Source organism: Polypterus senegalus, unplaced genomic scaffold (genome assembly GCF_016835505.1).
Source record: "Polypterus senegalus isolate Bchr_013 unplaced genomic scaffold, ASM1683550v1 scaffold_1654, whole genome shotgun sequence".
In the NCBI taxonomy this organism is placed as follows: Eukaryota; Metazoa; Chordata; class Cladistia; order Polypteriformes; family Polypteridae; genus Polypterus; species Polypterus senegalus.
Genome location: NW_024380329.1, coordinates 130 through 17,912, shown reverse-complemented (window position 1 = coordinate 17,912; position 17,783 = coordinate 130). Strand labels below are relative to the sequence as shown.

General features: G+C 36.0%; 1 protein-coding gene across 1 annotated transcript; it reads left to right on the top strand.

Annotated features, from left to right (window-relative positions):
* Positions 1-4,597: 4,597 nt before the first annotated feature.
* Positions 4,598-12,252, top strand: emc10 (ER membrane protein complex subunit 10; the record flags this gene model as incomplete). Its single annotated transcript, XM_039742740.1, has 3 exons — positions 4,598-4,664; positions 11,549-11,661; positions 12,112-12,252. Coding segments are annotated over 3 exons (321 nt in total), but the record flags the coding sequence as incomplete, so codon positions are not given.
* Positions 12,253-17,783: the final 5,531 nt, after the last annotated feature.

Below are 17,783 nucleotides of genomic sequence, written 5' to 3'. Positions count from 1 at the left end.
TGTATATTGCCTGCCTAAGGTAAAGTCATCCCTGATGGCAGATCGCAGGAATTGTGGGAAAGAGGGGTTCTTTCATCGGATTAGCGCAATTTCAGATGTGGAATGGCAAAATGGGGGAGGCAGCTTGATGAATGAGGTCTCCAAAAAAAAAAAAAAAATCAAAATTATATTATGTGACATCATCTAATGTGAAATTCTACTCCATACTTCTAAAATTTTTATTTTTATACTGTATTGAGGATTTATTCTGTTCTATGTATTGTACTGTATTGTATTGACCCCCTTCTTTTTACACCCACTGCACACCCAACCTACCTGGAAAAGGGTCTCTCTTTTACCTGCCTTCCCCAAGGTTTCTAGGGGGGCTGTCAGGAGGCAGGGCATGTTAAAGCCCATTGCGGCACTTCTTGTGTGATTTTGGGCTATACAAAAAATAAATTGTATTGTGTTGTGTATTCGGTAAACCAAACACGGGGGTGGGAGATCGAAGCGAGCAGGGGACGGAGCCCCCTAGTACATTATAAGTCTAATTGCCACTCTTAACAAGTTCATACTTATTTTCCCAGAATTCCTGTCTGTGTATTTTGCATACACCCCAACATTTTATCTAATGCCAAATATGACATTCTTGGGAAAACTGCCTTATGTATATTAGTGATCTACTGAGGCCATTTGTACCTGCCTGCTGTTTCAGTTACAGAACATACCTCACATGAGCTCTAAACTACAAGTTAAGAGTTATCTAAATTCTGAAATAAAAAACTTGCTGAAATACAGCACACAAGTATCAGGGGATACTGTATGTGTAGAATACTGTAAAAGCACATATTTTAATAGCATTACACTAGAGATGCACTGATCAGTATTTTTGTGGAAAGTTCTGATCCACCAGTATTTCTGATTGGAAACCAGCCAATCTGAATCAGATTTTTTATTTATTTATTTTTTTTGCTGCTATGCCTATTCATGTGTGTGATACCTGCATTTTTGTCACTCTTTAATATTGTTCTTTATGTATGCTACTGCTGGAGTATGTGAATTTCCCCTTGGGATTAATAAAGTATCTATATCTATCTATCTATCTATCTATCTATCTATCTATCTATCTATCTATCTATCTATCTGAACAATTTAAGATGAACCTGTGAATATTAGGATTCTGTTAAGTTCAGGTTGTTGTACAGTAGCCAATTAAAAGTATAATTTATATAAAGACAAGATTACACAAAAAACCTTTTATTACGTATTTGAAAATATATTAAACTAGGGGGCTTCGCTCGCCCACCCCCGTGTTTGGTTTACCAGATATACAATACAATTTATTTTTTGTATAGCCCAAAATCACACAAGAAGTCCGCAATGGGCTTTAACAGGCCCTGCCTCCTGACAGCCCCCTAGACTTGACCCTCTAAGAAGACCAGAAAAAACTCCCAAAAAAAACCCTTGTAGGGAAAAACGCGAAGAAACCTTAGGAAAGGCAGTTCAAAGAGAGGCACCTTTCCAGGTAGGTTTGGCATACAGTGGGTGTCAAAAAGAAGGGGGTCAGTACAATACAGTACAATACATAGAACAGAATAAATCCTCAATATAGTATAAAAATAAAAATCCTAGAAGTACGAAGTAGAATTTCACATTAGATGATAATAACATAATATAATTTGGATTTGTTTTAAGTCCTGGAGACCTCATTCATCAAGCTGCTTTCCACCATTTTGCCATTCCACATCTTTAATAGTGCTAATCTGATGAAAGGACCCATCTTTCCCATGATTCTTGCGATCATTCATCAGGGATGACTTTACCTTAGGCAGGCAATATACAATGTAAAGAGATGGTTATTTTCTTGGGAATTGTTACGTATTCATTATTTTCACCTTTACTGTAAAAACTTTTGTAAAAGCAATACTTGTCCTTTATTTCCGGCCCCGTATGTGGTTACATCTCTTTCTTGCCAGACGTATAATGCTGCTTGTGTTGTTAAAGGCGTGTTTTGATTTGGGAATATGGTTCAAGGGATTAGAACATAAGTAGGCAAAGAATCAGAGAGAAGAGGTCCAATACTTCTATAAAATTTACTTATTCAATTATAACATATAAATACATATGAATGGGTTATAGAAATAAATATATATGCTTAAAGAGACAAACTTATACTTACAATAACTACATACATACAGTAACATGCATCAAAAGACCCAGAGCCATCATCCTAGACCAGTAGACTGAGGGGGCCCGCTTGTCAGTCTTGTCAGAGGACCAACTCATTTTTGTCTTTCAAATACCGGGCGGTGCATGCTGTCCCCACGGTTGAGCCTCCAAAGAAACTGAGGGCGGAACCTTCCCTTATATACTAATTAGGTGTCCTTGCCCAAAAGCGGCCTACGTGGAAGCAGTGTATGCAGAAGTGATCAGTTTCTCACACCCCCTCCTTCCACGGGACACGGCGCTATGTTTTTCTTCTACTCGGCCTTGAGACTAGTGCTTGATACCAGAAGACACAGTAATATGCTTGCATGTGAAAAAAGCTTCTCGAAGTGAAAAACAACTCCTTACATAGCCTTGGCTGTATCTTTAGAACATTCCCGGCTGTTTCTCCCAAAACATTAGTAATGCAGCTGGGTTTCGCGCTGAGCGACCAACGCCCATCTGCTCTCTTGATCCCCCCCTCTCTTTAGAAAAATCCTTCCATTACAAGGCGGTACTTGGCGTGGGTTTAACACACACTAAGGATAAGCCTTTGGATCATTTGCTATCTTTTTCTGCTCTTTTCCTTTTATTTCTGACCTCGCTTTGTCATGCTATTTTTTTCAGTTACACCTGATCCTGATGATTAATTTCCTTTTTTTTTGCGCTAATGCAATCTTTTATTCGTCAACGTTTCATTTACAAGGTATTGTCACTGAGACACCTGTATCTGTGTGTGCTGCTTCCCTTTACGCTACTGCTTTTTTTTTGCCCATTCTCTTTTGTCTCGCAGTTCTTTTATTTGTCTTTCGTGATCTTAACGTGAAGATCACATATCGTTTCCTAGTCATTCTTTCTACAGGATTTTTTTTTTTTTTATAATAGAGAGATATTAAGTCTCAGCTCTAGTTTTTTTTTAAAGAAAATGTTTTCTTCGAACTTGGCTGTATCTGAAAAAGTAGCTTCAATTGCCACAAGTACACGGATAAATGCATCATTAATTTTTGATTATGCTTCTATTTAGTATTTTATAGAAGCACTAGGGTCTTCGACCCCTGCTCGCTTCGCCTCGTGAACCCTGTGTTTGGTTAATCAGATATACAATTTAAATTTTTGTATGATATCTGTTGTAAGTAGGGCGTGTCTTGCAAGAATCTCATGTTCCACATCCCCGCGAGATGGCCCTGGCACCATCTCTTGGCATCAAGCCTCATGTTTACGGTCCTTTTATCTCGCGGGTCTTTTAAATGTCTTCCGAGAGAAGATCACGTATCGTAGCCTAGCCTTGCTTTTGCATTCCAGGATTTCTTTTTATAATAGAGAGAAATTTAGTAACACTTAACCACCAGAGGTTATTTAAAAAAATAATGCGAGATAGAAGTTCGCTAAATAACTGCTCACTTTGCTGTTCAGGCCTTTGAAAGCACACCTGTAATATCATCACAGTGAACAACAAACAGCCAGAGCATATTCACTGTTTTTTTTTTAATTCACTTTATTTTTTTTTTCCTTGAATGCATGTTCAAATGTGATAATGTGTACTTTTAAGACACAACACTGAGCTAGTACCCACCCACAAGTGCCATATCAAATTAGCTGTGCCAAGCATACTTTATTTTAAATCCACCATGTCTTAACTTTTAACAAATTTTACAGATAGCAACCTGTTACTTTCAGACACTTTAAAATACTTATAGCAGCAGTTATTGTATGCTCATCTTAAAAGATTGTACATCACAAAACCAGCATTCTAATTGGCTGATTTTTATTTAAAATTGATTGATTCATGTACCACTAATATTTTCATTTAAGCTGTTTGACTCCCAATGTCCATTAATTGAATCAATGTGTGACATGACACATATATATTTTTTTCTGTTAGACAAATGGTGAAAACTGCTCTTTTTAATTAGCTTTGTTACAAATAAGTATATTACAGCAGAAATTAAACAATTTGACAGCTTGTAATTATGAGAAGCACTTTATGTTCTTTAATGCCGTACAGTATGTATCATGGATAAATGTTTTCCTACATATCTTATTAGTTAAATTATGTGTTTTAATGGGATCACTGAACAATAAGCCTACAGAATTTCATTTTGGTAATAGAAAAGGAACGTGTAAAATCTGTAGTCTGTAATTAATACCAATTAATACCAAAGTTAATAATTGTTATGCAAGGGCTTAGTGTAAGACCTTTTTAGATTTGGCCGATCCAGTAACATGATATCAGTGATCAGTATCTGCACTAAAAAATCCTGTTCGGAGCATCCCTACAGTGAATGCACCTGATTGTTACACCATGTGTATAATTCCAACTTTTTAAAGTTTGCTTATCTACTATGACACATTTAAGGATTCCACAATGTTTGAAAATCAACACGTAATCATTTTTGTTTTCTTTTTTTCTCAGTTAGGTGAACCTTTGGAAGCGGAAGTCGGTGGTCTTCAGATTCCTTTAGAACATTCCTTTGAGCTAGGTATGCTTATGGACATAATTTTGCTTGTTATTTTTCTTGAGTCACATTTTTTAAAGATAGTTAAATAATGATAATCCAAAATCAACATGTTTAAATAACTTTCTATAACTAATTTTTAACCTGCATACAATGGGCAACGCAATCTCACTTTAGCCTTTTACAGTAATTTAATTTAAGACAATAATACATCTCGACTAACATGGGCTTTTGAATGAATAATACCTAAAATCTGACACATAATAAACAATAATTCTGGAGTGTATAGTTATTACCAAGTAAAACTTTGCATCCTGGTAGTTAGAGAGATTTGTTGTTGACTTACAGCTATCAGACCCATCATTTTATGTCTTTTAAAATCTGCTAGATATGATATGCCTCGCAAAAGCTTACGTGCAATGCAGGGCTGGGTGATATGAGCTATAAATAATTTCTCAATATTTTTAGGCAATTTTGCAATACGTGAAATATACCTTAGTATTCTGAAATCTCTTCTAAAGTACTTCATAAACACTTGATTTAATTTAATTCCTGTAGTCCCTGCAGGCTACAACATATGCCTACGTTAATCATTCTTGTTTATATTCATTAGTGATTTCTATTGGAACAATTTTTAAACTTGTATTCAAAACAGAGGGATGTCTCAACTAAGTTAAATGTAACAAAACGGTAGTTACTCAAATCTGCTTAATTGCACACAACAAGAAACATTTCAAAACAAATTAAAGTGCACTTTTTGTGCATAACGTTTGTGAAAACAAGTCATTTCACTTTTGAAAAAACATTCTGAAGATCAATAACAATCACATCATATTAAATGAATTGTAATATAATAAGACACAATGTTTTAACACTAGATTAATACTGTAGAACAAGCTGTATCATTTTCAGACTTGCAGTTTTCATCTTTTTTTACTGTCCATTATAAGGACCTAATGCCAAAACTGCACTTTTGAGTAATGTGCTTCAAAAGAATTTTGGTGCTAGGAGCAATGTCGCAACAACACTTCACATGAATCTCAAGGCCTTCCAATTAATTGGCCAGTTTCTCCCTGTGGACGGTGACAGGTAGGGAGTTTGACTGGGACAATATACCTATCACAACATAATAAAAATGTCCTAAGATGAGCTTGGGGAAAGAAACCTCCTGTGGAGCAAAAGGGCAAAAGCTCTCTTTGCCTGCTTCTACTTCTTTGCACACACTAAACGCCTATTGTTTTGAGTTGATCCCATGCTAACCTACAGCTTAAACCCTTTCCATTTTTTTTGTCTTGAAATCTGCTAAAAAAAAAATAGTTTAACTTGCATATGATTTGAGATTTATATCTTTTATATCAGCAGTCACTTGGCAACATTGGTATTTATACTGATTTAGAATTAATTGTAAATATATTAAGGAAGGAAGTTTGTTCCTAAAATCTCTGAGTCAGAAAACAGGTAGGAGGAAGATGTTAATGTGTCTCTAATTTCTCTTTATTGAAGATGGAGCACCCTATTATAGCACTCTGCTAAGGGATAGCACCCTGAGAAGAGGTGTCCCGGAATGGTCACAGAACAATGAGAAAGTGTCACGCATTTATAGAAAATTGAAACCGGAGATTACTCTGAATGGTTCGTTAGTTTACAAACCCATACTCTAATTGGCTAGGAGATGTTTCCAGCAGAGAGTAGAGCCAGCTTACATATCCACAATAAAAGTGTCATTCCACTATATCCTTGTCCTTCTCAAATATTTCTTAAGTTTAGCTCTTGTCCTTCTTTTATGAATTTTTCTATGTATGTGACAGCTGTCAAGTCTTACTGTGCACATGACACATGACACTTGTCACTTCTTAACCCATCTAGGACATTTATGTTTACCCACCCATTGCATCAATTTCTTCATGCCTTTTCCAAGCAAATGCTTATATATTTTTAAATGTGCACCACAAACCAAAACACACCATGCATAATAACTAGGTTACCTTTAAATACATAAATTATTCTCTCACAACACCCTTAAATTGCACCATAAAAATCAACCAATGGGTTGGTTAAAAAGACTCTAGCCTTCATGTTCCAAAGTGGAGCTAAAATGATCAGGCTGCACTTGTACACACATGAGCAAAATATACCCAAAACAGGGTCCAGGGGTCTGCCCCAGCAAACTGGAAAAAGGCTAGTGGCACCAGGAACAAAGAATATTTTACACAGTCTAAAAAGAAATGTTTTTCTAGATAAGAACTTACATTGAGAACATCATGGAAAACCTGAAAATGTGATTGTGATAACTAAATTGAGTTTATGATAAATATTTAGCTTACTGAGGCATGTTTATTATTTACAGTGGGTACGGAAAGTATTCAGACCCCCTTCAATTTTTCACTCTTTGTTATTTTGTAGCCGTTTGCTAAAATCATTTAAATTAATTTTTTTCCTCATTAATGTACTGTACACACAGCACCCCATATTGACAGACAAAAAAAAAAGAATTTTTGAAATTGTTGCAGATTTATTAAAAAAGAAAAACTGAAATATCACATGGTCCTAAGTATTCAGACCCTTTGCTCTGTATTTAGTAGAAGCACCCTTTTGAGCTAATACAGCCATAAGTCTTCTTGGGAAAGATGTAGCAAGTTTTTCACACCTGGATTTGGGGATCCTCTGCCATTCCTCCTTGCAGATCCTCTCCAGAGATGCTCAATTGGGTTTAAGTCAGGGCTCTGGCTGGGCCATTCAAGAACAGTCACAGAGTTGTTGTGAAGCCACTCCTTCGTTATTTTAGCTGTGTGCTTAGGGTCTGTCTTGTTGGAAGGTAAACCTTTGGACCAGTCTGAGGTCCTTAGCACTCTGGAGAAGGTTTTTGTCCAGGATATCCCTGTACTTGGCCGCATTCATCTTTCCCTCGATTGCCACCAGTCATCCTATCCCTGCAGCTGAAAAACCCCCCCACAGCATGATGCTTCCACCGCCATGCTTCACTGTGGGGACTGTATTGGACAAGTGATGAGCAGTGCCTGGTTGTCTCCACACATACCGCTTAGAATTAAGGCCAAAAAGGTCTATCTTGGTCTCATCAGACCAGAGAATCTTCAGGTGTCTTTTAGCAAACTCCATGCGGGCTGTCATGTGTCTTGCACTGAGGAGAGGCTTCTGACAGGCCACTCTGCCATAAAGCCCTGACTGGTGGAGGGCTGCAGTGATGGATGACTTTCTACAACTTTCTCCCATCTCCTGACTGCATCTCTGGAGCTCAGCCAAAGTGATCTTTGGGCTCATCTTTACCTCTCTCATCAAGGCTCTTCTCCCCCGGTAGCTCAGCTTGGCCGGACAGCCAGCTCTAGGATTATGGAGGCCACTGTGCTCTTGGGAACCTTAAGTGCAGCAGAAATTTTTTTGTAACCTTGGCCAGATCTGTGCCTTGCCACACTTCTGTCTCTGAGCTCTTCAGGCAGTTCCTTTGACCTCATGATTCTCATTTGCTCTGACATGCATTGTGAGCTGTAAGGTCTTATATAGACAGGTGTGTGGCTTTCCTAATCAAGTCCAATCAGTATAATCAAACACGGCTGGACTCAAATGAAGGTGTTCTCAAGGATGATCAGAAAAAATGGAAAGCACCTGAGCTAAATATATGAGTGTCACAGCAAAGGGTCTGAATTCTTCGGACCATGTGATATTTCAGTTTTTCTTTTTTAATAAATCTGCAACAATTTCAAAAATTCTTTTTTTTGTCTGTCAATATGGGGTGCTGTGTGTACATTGATGAGGGAAAAAATTCATTTAAATGATTTTAGCAAATATATATAACAAAGAGTGAAAAATTGAAAGGGGTCTGAATACTTTCCGGACCCACTGTATTTGCAAACAGCACCAAGTATAAGGAAATTGAGGGGGAAGGGTTATTCTTTAATCAAGATCATTTATGTATGTTAAAAAGAGCAGTGGTCCTTTATGGGCATGACTATTAATATCAGGTTATTCAGAAAACATTGTTCTCACTATAAACTAAAATCAAGACAAATAATATCACTTGCGCCTCTCATCATATGCATTTGTTGCCTTTTTGTAGAATTCCAACTTATTAGTGAAATAATATCTCCCAGTCTAAACCCATATCAACTGTTCACTAACATGTTATTCAGGATCACTTTATTATTAGCATATGCAACATACCAGAATTGAATTTGGTTGGGTGCAAAACATGGAATACAAAACATAACCAACTTAAAACAACACAATTTTGACCCACCATTAACCTGACACTGTGCAAGTACAACAATTTCTTGAAAAAAAACATTTACAAACTTCAGTAATTAACTCAAATAGATACAAAACTATACAAAATATTATAGATATCAATTAGTGCAAGTTGAGCAAGTCTTCTATAATGTGCTACCGTTGCTGTCTGTTTGTCAGTCCTGGATTTTAAATCACCTGTAGCTCACAAACCGTTTGAACTATTTACCTGAAATTTGGTACACATATACTATATGACCTCTACTGTCGCTTTGAACTATTTACCTGAAATTTGGTACACATATACTGCATGATCTCTACTGTCAACTTTCGGTGATGATTTTTATTACTCTTCTTATTTTTATTTTTTTTTTATTGTTGAATCAGCTCTTGGCAGTGGGCAGCAGGGCAACCGTGCGGAGCATCCCTACTGCCTTCACCGTCACGTCCTCTACTTCTTCATATCTTAATATTCTTGAGGCAGATTGAACACTTAAGTACCAGTTTAAGTGAAAAAATTAAGAAAAATGTTTTATGTAATTGCAACACAAAAACTGACTTAATCAGTTTTAACGCAAAAAGATGCAGATGGAAGAAGAGAAGAAGCGCACTACTGGGGTTGAGAAAAGAAGAGCTGCTCAGGTAGCAGCAAGCGCATCAAACTCTGAGCAAATGAATGCTAAACGCATACAAAGAGTAGGAAAACTATAAGTCAAGTGTATTCACTGCATGTTATCGTGCAGTCTGCCGTTACTGGTATGAAATAATTACAAATAGACAAACCGCACATTTACCAGTTATATGTTGCAAAAACTGTTAGGAGTAACTCTATGTATTTTATTTAGGATCTGAATAGTATGAGGAAAGTAGCTGCAGAGATGGCATGTAGTTCAGGTCGCAATAAACCTGTACCCCCTCTGTAATGGCAATTTAATGAGCAAATGGCTGCTTGGGTGGGTAGAGTCAGATGCAATCTTTCCTACTCTCTTTTTTGCTCTGGCGATGAACAGATCTTTTAATGTTGATAGACAACAGTCAGTGATTTTCTCAGCTGAACAGATAACCTGCTGCAACTGAGTCGTAGAAAGAGAGGAGGCATAAGGAAACCAAATGGTGATGGAGGAGGTCACAATAACTTCCAATGATGGCCGAGTAAAAATTTAACAATATACACCTTGATATGCCATTTTTCTTAAGATGGCATAGGAAGAACAGTTTCTCCCTGGCTTTCTTGATGATGGAGGTGATGTGCTTGTCCCTTTTTAATGTATTAGTGAAAGTAGTCCCCAGGAATTTAAATGACTGAACACAGTCACAGACACAGTCTGGCCATTAATTTGCAAAGTTGGATAGTTAGTTAATTGTCAGTGAAAATCAATCTTCCTTTCCACTGAATAGCATTAAGCTCCATGTTGTTGCAAAAACACCTTTCTACAAGGCAGCCCACCTTTCTTTGATAGGAAGACACATCATTATTGGAAATGAGACCCACTACAGGTGTGTCATCTGCAAACTTTAGGATTTTTACTGATTTGCCCATGGATCTACAGTCATTTCTATAAAATGAAAACTGGAGGGGTGAAAGAACACAGCCTTGGGTGGAGCCTATGCTAATTGACATTGGATCTGATATATATGGGCCCAGTCTTACATATTCTTTCCTACCTGTCAAAAAACTCATAATCCATTGGCAGACACCATAGTCTAAAGCGAACTGGATTAGTTTACTCTGAAGCCACTCTAAAACAATGGTATTGAAGGCTGAACAGAAATCCACAGGTGTTAGGCAAATCTAGGTGCTGAAGAATATAGTGGATGCATAAATTAACTTCATCCTCCACTGAACGATTTGCTCTACACATGAACTGAAGTGAAATTAAGGAGAGGATCATTACCTTAACAATTGTTTCCACTAATTTTCCCATGATGCTTATTAAGCTTAAAAAGCCTAATAAGACCAGCTGTCTCCCTGTTTTGGTTATCTTCTTCACATGTGAAAACATCAGATAAATTCAAATAATCATTTCCTTACTGTATGCCATTGAGGCTGTCATTATACAACATTATTTCCACTGTTCTTTGGCTTATCCTCTAATAATATATCAATGTAAATTAACTGTGTCCCATGATATTCTTAACATTGGTTGCTGTTATAATTTTTAATACCAGTCATGATTTCTGTGACACAGTGGATAAAATATATAATTTTTTTAAAGAAATATGTGGAACAATGTATTGCTGTATATGCCGTCCGCATAGCCATCCTCTTGCACATCAGTGTAATTTATATTGGCTTATCTTTGGCAGAGTTGTGTTTTGATGACAGCAAGATACATAGGCTGTACATTTTTAATTTGATTTCCAAGACTGGGTTCAACCACAACCAAGTTTAATCATCTTTTAGAATTTAGAGAGGATACTGAATGGTGCATTTCTGTACTAAAAATCACAGTTCCTTATCTACCAAATTTGTGAAGTTGTTATCGTTGGTTTGTAAAATAAACAAAAAAAATACTAACAGTATGTAAAAACCGGTCTTCTCCAGACGACTATAATGCTTTAGTAGGAATTGATGAATGCCCAATGTTTAACTAGCGCAGTGATCTAAAAAGATTAACGTTGACTCTCAAAATGATATTAAAATATTTTTGTTTTCTTCTGTCACTTAGATGACAGCGTTGATTTCAAGAATCGAGCTGTGATCCAGCTGAAACCAAGTCGAGATACTGGTATCATTCAGTCTCAGAATCAGCTGACAGAGGAGGAGCGTAACAAACTGAGGGTAATGAAGTGAACTTTAAACTTGGCTACTGCAAGAGTAGAATTTTTCTCCTTTTTACTTTGGTAAAGAAAATAAATAATAAAACAAGGATCTTGTATATTTATAAGGAAGACCCACAATCTTTAATAATGAATTGATTTAACCAAGTTTTGAAAATGAATGAATAGGTAGATTGTATGGTAGGTAGTTTTGTGTTTGCTCATTTTAAATGCATTTATTTCTGTGCTGGGAGAAAGAAAAACATATAACTTCTGGATTTATTTTCAAATATGTTTGGACGTGTTTAATTTGCAAGCTGAATCTCGGCTAGATTTTTTTTATAATTAGTCCTATACATTTGCAACTTACATCTAAGTTATGTTTTTTTGTGGTGTTGTGTTTCTTTTTTTGTTTTTTGTTTTTTTTTTTTGCTTTGAGATCATAATCAAACTTTGTTTTACTTTTTTCTAGGAAGTGGCCTCAGTAGATGGCTTATACAGAATTCGAGTCCCAAGAGTTTCTGCTCAGAGTGGGATGACAGGTGGCTATGTTTCCTCATATGTTCGAGCAGTTGAGTCTATTTTCTTTACTTTCCATTTTCTGACAAAGTGAAAAGCTCCATTAAACCTCGGTTGTTCATTCGTCTTTACTAGAATGAGGTTTCTCATGTGTAAAGTAGAAATTGCCCTCTGTTACATTTCCTAAATTGACTGAGTACTGTTAAAGTAATTGCTGGAAATACAGTTGCATTTCAATAAATTAGAATATCATCAAAAACTTAATTTATTTCAGTAATTCAAAAAGTGAAACTCGTATAGATTCATTACACACAGAGACAATATTTCAAGTGTTTATTTCTTTTAATTTTGCTGATTATGGCATATAGTTAATGAAAAACCCATAATTCAGTATGTCAGAAAATTTGAATATTGTGGAAAAGTTCAATATTGTGGACTTATGGTGTCACACTCCACTCAGCTAATTAACCCAAAACACCTGCAAAGGTGTCTGTAGCCTTTAAATGGTCTCTCAGTCTGGTTCAGTAGGCCACACAATCATGGGGAAGACTGCTGATTTGACAGTTGTCCAGAAGACAGTCATGGACAACCCTGCACAAGGAGGGTAAGCCACAAAAGGTCATTGCTAAAGAAGCTGGCTGTTCAGAGTGCTGTATCCAAACATATTAATGGAAAGTTGAGTGGATGGAAAAAATGTGGCAGAAAAAGGTGCACAAGCAACGGGGATAACCACAGCCTGGAGAGGACTGTGAAACACAGCACATTCAAGAATTTGGGGGAGATTCACATGGTCTACAAATGTTGCATTCCTTGTATCAAGCCACTCCTGAACCAGAGAACAATGTCAGAAGCATCTTACCCTAGCTAAGTAGAAAACAGACTGGACTACTGCTCAGTGGTCCAAAGTCCTCTTTTCAAATGAAAGTAAATTTTGCATTTCATTTAGAAATCAAGGTCCCAGAATCTGGAGGATGAATGGAGCGACACAGAATCAAAGTTGCTCGAGGTCCAGTGTGAAGTTTCCATAGTCAGTGATGATTTGGGGAGCCATGTCATCTGCTGGTGTTGGTCCACTGTGTTTTATCAAGTCCAAAGTCAGCTCAGCCGTCTACCAGGAAATTTTAGAGCATTTCATGCTTCCCTCTGCTGACAAGCTTTATGGAGATGCTGATTTCATTTTCCAGCAGTACTTGGCACCTGCCCAAACTGCCAAAAGCACAAATACCTGGTTTAATGACCATGGTATCACTGTGCTTAATTGGCCATTACACGAGCTTGACATAAGAGGAAGATGAGAGACACCAGACCCAACAATGCAGATGAGCTAAAGGCTGATATCAAAGCGTCCTGGGCATCCATAACACCTCAGCAGTGCCACAGACTATTCTCTTCCATGCCACACCGCATTGATGCAGTAATTCATGCAAAAGGAGCCCCAACCAAATATTGAGTGTGTACATGAACATACTTTTCAGTAGACCATGTATTAAAAATATTTTTTTTGTTGGTTTTATGTAATACTCTAATTTGAGAATATTCTAATTCTGAGATACTGAATTTTGAGTTTTCATTACTTGTAAAACATAATCAGCAAAATGAAAATATCAGCAAAATATATCACTCTGTGTGTAAAGAATCTATTTAATATATGAGTTTAACTTTTTGAATTGAATTACTGAAATAAATTAACTTTTTGATGATCCTAATTTATTGAGATGCACCTGTATTAATAGAAGGGTCTTTTCCTGCTATAGGATATGTTCTTTCTACCAAATAGCTTTAAAAAGTTCTGTATTTAATGTTATCTATTCTTTTTGTCTATGATAGCATCTGTTTTATTAATTCCTTTCTTATTGTCCATTAATTACTTCAGACAATTTTCCAGCTACCCTGAATTGTTAGATTAGTAAGTACAACACAGTAATAATACAGATTAGGTTATATGAATGAAAATTAGTACTTTTTTTTCCATCCTTCAATGACAAGATACGAAGAGTTCCAGCAGAGAATTTACATGAAATAATGATAAAAAGGCAGTATGTCTTCCAATAACTGATATTAGAGGCTGAAAAATAGCCCATCCCCTGCTAAAAAAAAACCAAAACTCTAGTACATAAACTTTCAAATAAATGTTTTACATTTACAAATAGCAATATATAACAATAACAATATTAACTAAGAAATTACAATTAATTATACTGATAGTCTAATTAATTAAATTATTAATTAATTAGACAATATCAGTATAATTAAGACAATACTCAAAATTGAGAAACTAATCAAATTATATTCTCAAATTCTATGCTGTTTACAAAACCTTGAATTAAACAATAAAACTCAGTTATTGTATAAGAGTAGCTAATATAATTAACTTGGTCAAAGAAATAATCGAATTCCAGTAAAAGGAGGTTGTAATTAAGAAAGCACAACTTCTCTGCATTTATGCCATGGAGAGAGCTCCTCTTGTCCTCATAAACATAAAAAAAAGCAATAAAATTTTCTACATTGTCTTTGTATTATTTTCAATTAAATATTGGGTTTACATGATTTTCAAATTAATGCATTCTGTTTTACTTAAATTTTACGTAGCTTCCCAACTTTTTTGGAAATGGGGCTGTAAAACCGTTAAGCATTCATTGTAGCAAATAAAGATTGGTTTCCTTTCTTATTGAGTATCATTGAGAATAACTGCTCTATTTCTAATTTTTATCTTATTGTTATTACAACAGCTTTTAAAATGCTCTATAAAATGGGGACTTTAGTGTCAGGAAAGTATAGTTGGCTACTCCGACCTGAAAAAGCACACTGCTGAGCAGAGGGCTGTTGGAGAACGGGCTGGTAAGGGTTACACAAGGATGTTTAATGTGATTAGCTAATTACAAGCAGTTTTGTATGGGTTTCATATATACCTTACAGTCATGTGAAATGACGCTTTTTTCTTATAGTGTGACTTTTTTTGTTCTTTATTTTGCCTTATACAATTTCTTGTATTAGGAGAATTTGTTAGTTTTCACATACCCCTTGGGGTCAGAGCACAGGGTCAGCCATTGTACAGCGCCCCTGGAGCAATTACAGGTTAAGGGTCTTGTTCAAGGGCCCAGCAGAGTAGGATCTGTTTTGGCAGTGACAGGGATTCAAACCGGCAACCTTCAGGATACCAGCACAGATCCTTAGCCTCAGAGCCACCACTTTTCATGTATAAAAAAGTAAAGACTGCATCACTGCGCAAGTCATTAGCAAGTTTACTTTGCAGATGTATCCTGTCACAAAAATTAAAAATATTAATAATAAAGAAGCATCGAAAGGCCCATTAAGAATAAACATACAGAGACTATCATGCAACCAGCATTAGAAAACTGACTTATTTTTAATATGGGTATTTGAACCCTAATTTTTGTATAAATTGATGGCCATAATATAGACAGTCTTAGTAATAGGACGGTCTTTGTTGCTAGAAAAATACAGTACTATGTAATATAAACAAATACATGCGGCTGTAGATCTTATATTCCTTTCCTACTTTTTAAATAAAAAGAATCGTAGCCTCATTGATGCTGTAATGGCGTCCTATAGTGGTGTAGCTTTTCTCTTCCTTCAACAAATGCAAAACGTTTAACTTTTCGGTAATTGTTAACATTTTCCGTTGGCGCTTGGGCGCAGCCCCTGAAGCAGTAGCAGGAGCAGATCGTTTTGGAGCCATAATGAAGGGCTTTACTATGCACAAAGATAAATACAAAATTGCACAAAAGTTAACTCTTTACACAGCGAAACGTGTTGATGCTGAATGAGCGAGACAAGACTTCCTGGTTAAAACTGCATTCAGCAAGCAGGAACTTAACTGCGTGCTCTGATTGGTTAGCTTCTCAGTCATCCGCCAATAGCGTCCCTTTATGAAATCAATTGGGCAAACCAACTGAGGAAGCATGTACAGGAAGTAAAAAGACACATTGTCCGCAGAACCCACGAAGCAGCAAAAAATCTGCGTTATATATTTAGTTATGCTTGCATATAAAATCCGCGATAGAGTGAAGCCGCGAAAGTCAAAACGCGATATAACGAGGGATTACTGTATAGATCAACACCCTCTCCTTCCCCCTGAGTGAAGGTGTCTGTCAACATGTGTTTAGAATTGCAGGCTATAGTCTACTCAGACACAGACTAATGTATACTGTGACTGATTGCATTTCAAAAGTTGTTACGGATTATGTACATCTAGAGTAATGCATACTGTGAATGACTGCATTTCAAAAGTTGTTACAGATTATGAACATCTACCATAACACATTTCAAATTTGTCATGCAAACTGAATAGCTTTTGTGCTGTACTTGTAACATTTTTTTCAACTTTTTTCAATAGTTTTATCAACTCTGATAAAAACAAGGACAAATGCCCCTATTTATGTAGCCTATTCAGTTTGTTTATAAAATGTTTGCACGGAGATTGCAGCCACTGAATTATTTTATGAACAGATCTTCTTTTTATTTGAAGAATTCATGCAAAGGTAAAGTCGCATAGTGTCTTAAGCATAAATATTTATTACCTGTGGCATAACCACTTTTGAAATAAAACAGGATTATACTTAGTAATTGTTAGTCTGTTAGCAATTACCACTCCAAGAACAATAGACTTCTTAAAAAAGAATGTCAACTTGTTATTAAAACAACCATTTGAGATATATTTTACTTACTTAGATGCATGATTTTATATTAACAGTAATTTCAAGTAGAATTTATCAGTGAGTTTCTTTGTTATTAATGGCAAGTTATGTTCCTAATGCTGTATGGTATGTCTTAGGATAAAACATTATACAGTAATAGGCAATGTTGATGCATAAAATATTTATGAAAAGGATGGAATTTGGTTGTGTACATTTTAATTGAAAATATATCTACAGTGTTGATGCTATTTTATGGTTTTATCTTGTAATTTGTCCTTGAATGACTTGAAAGGCATGATTAAACAAAATATATTATTATTACTGTTTGCTATCCTAAATTCCATCGTTTGAGAGATAATTGTTCCTGAGTCTTGAGGGAAGTCTTTACTGGTAGCATGCCATTTAAGGCTTTCACTGTTCCACCTGGAGGATTTTTGGTTTTAGCATGTCATTTATTTGTTTGTTTATTTTTTGAACATTTTACTGAATTTATTAAAAGCAAGTAACATTCCATACAAGCAAGTCAAACTTCACAAAACAGAGTTCAAATCAAATCAACCCCCCACCCATAAAAAAAAGAGAGAGGCCAACAGACAGAGTAAAATTCAAAGAGTAGAAAAAAAAGGGAAGAAAATCCTTTTCACAAATTTAAATGCTTATTATAAAATGTTGTTTATTAGATCCTGTCAGGTTTTAAAAAGGTTTTTCACAGATCTAAGTGAGAATTAGATTTTTTCCAATTTCATATAGTATATAACATCAGTTATCCACTGACTTAAAAGAGGTGAGTTAGGATTCTTCCAGTTGAGTAAGATAAGTCTGTGTGCCAATAGTGAAGTAGCATGCCATTTATTTATTTATTTTTTATACCGTGTTCTGTTCGGCTGTGAAGCAATCAGAATTGATGTCTGAATGCTGGCGACTAGCCTTACAGTTTTTCTCTCAGGTGGAGCGTTACAGCTTCTGC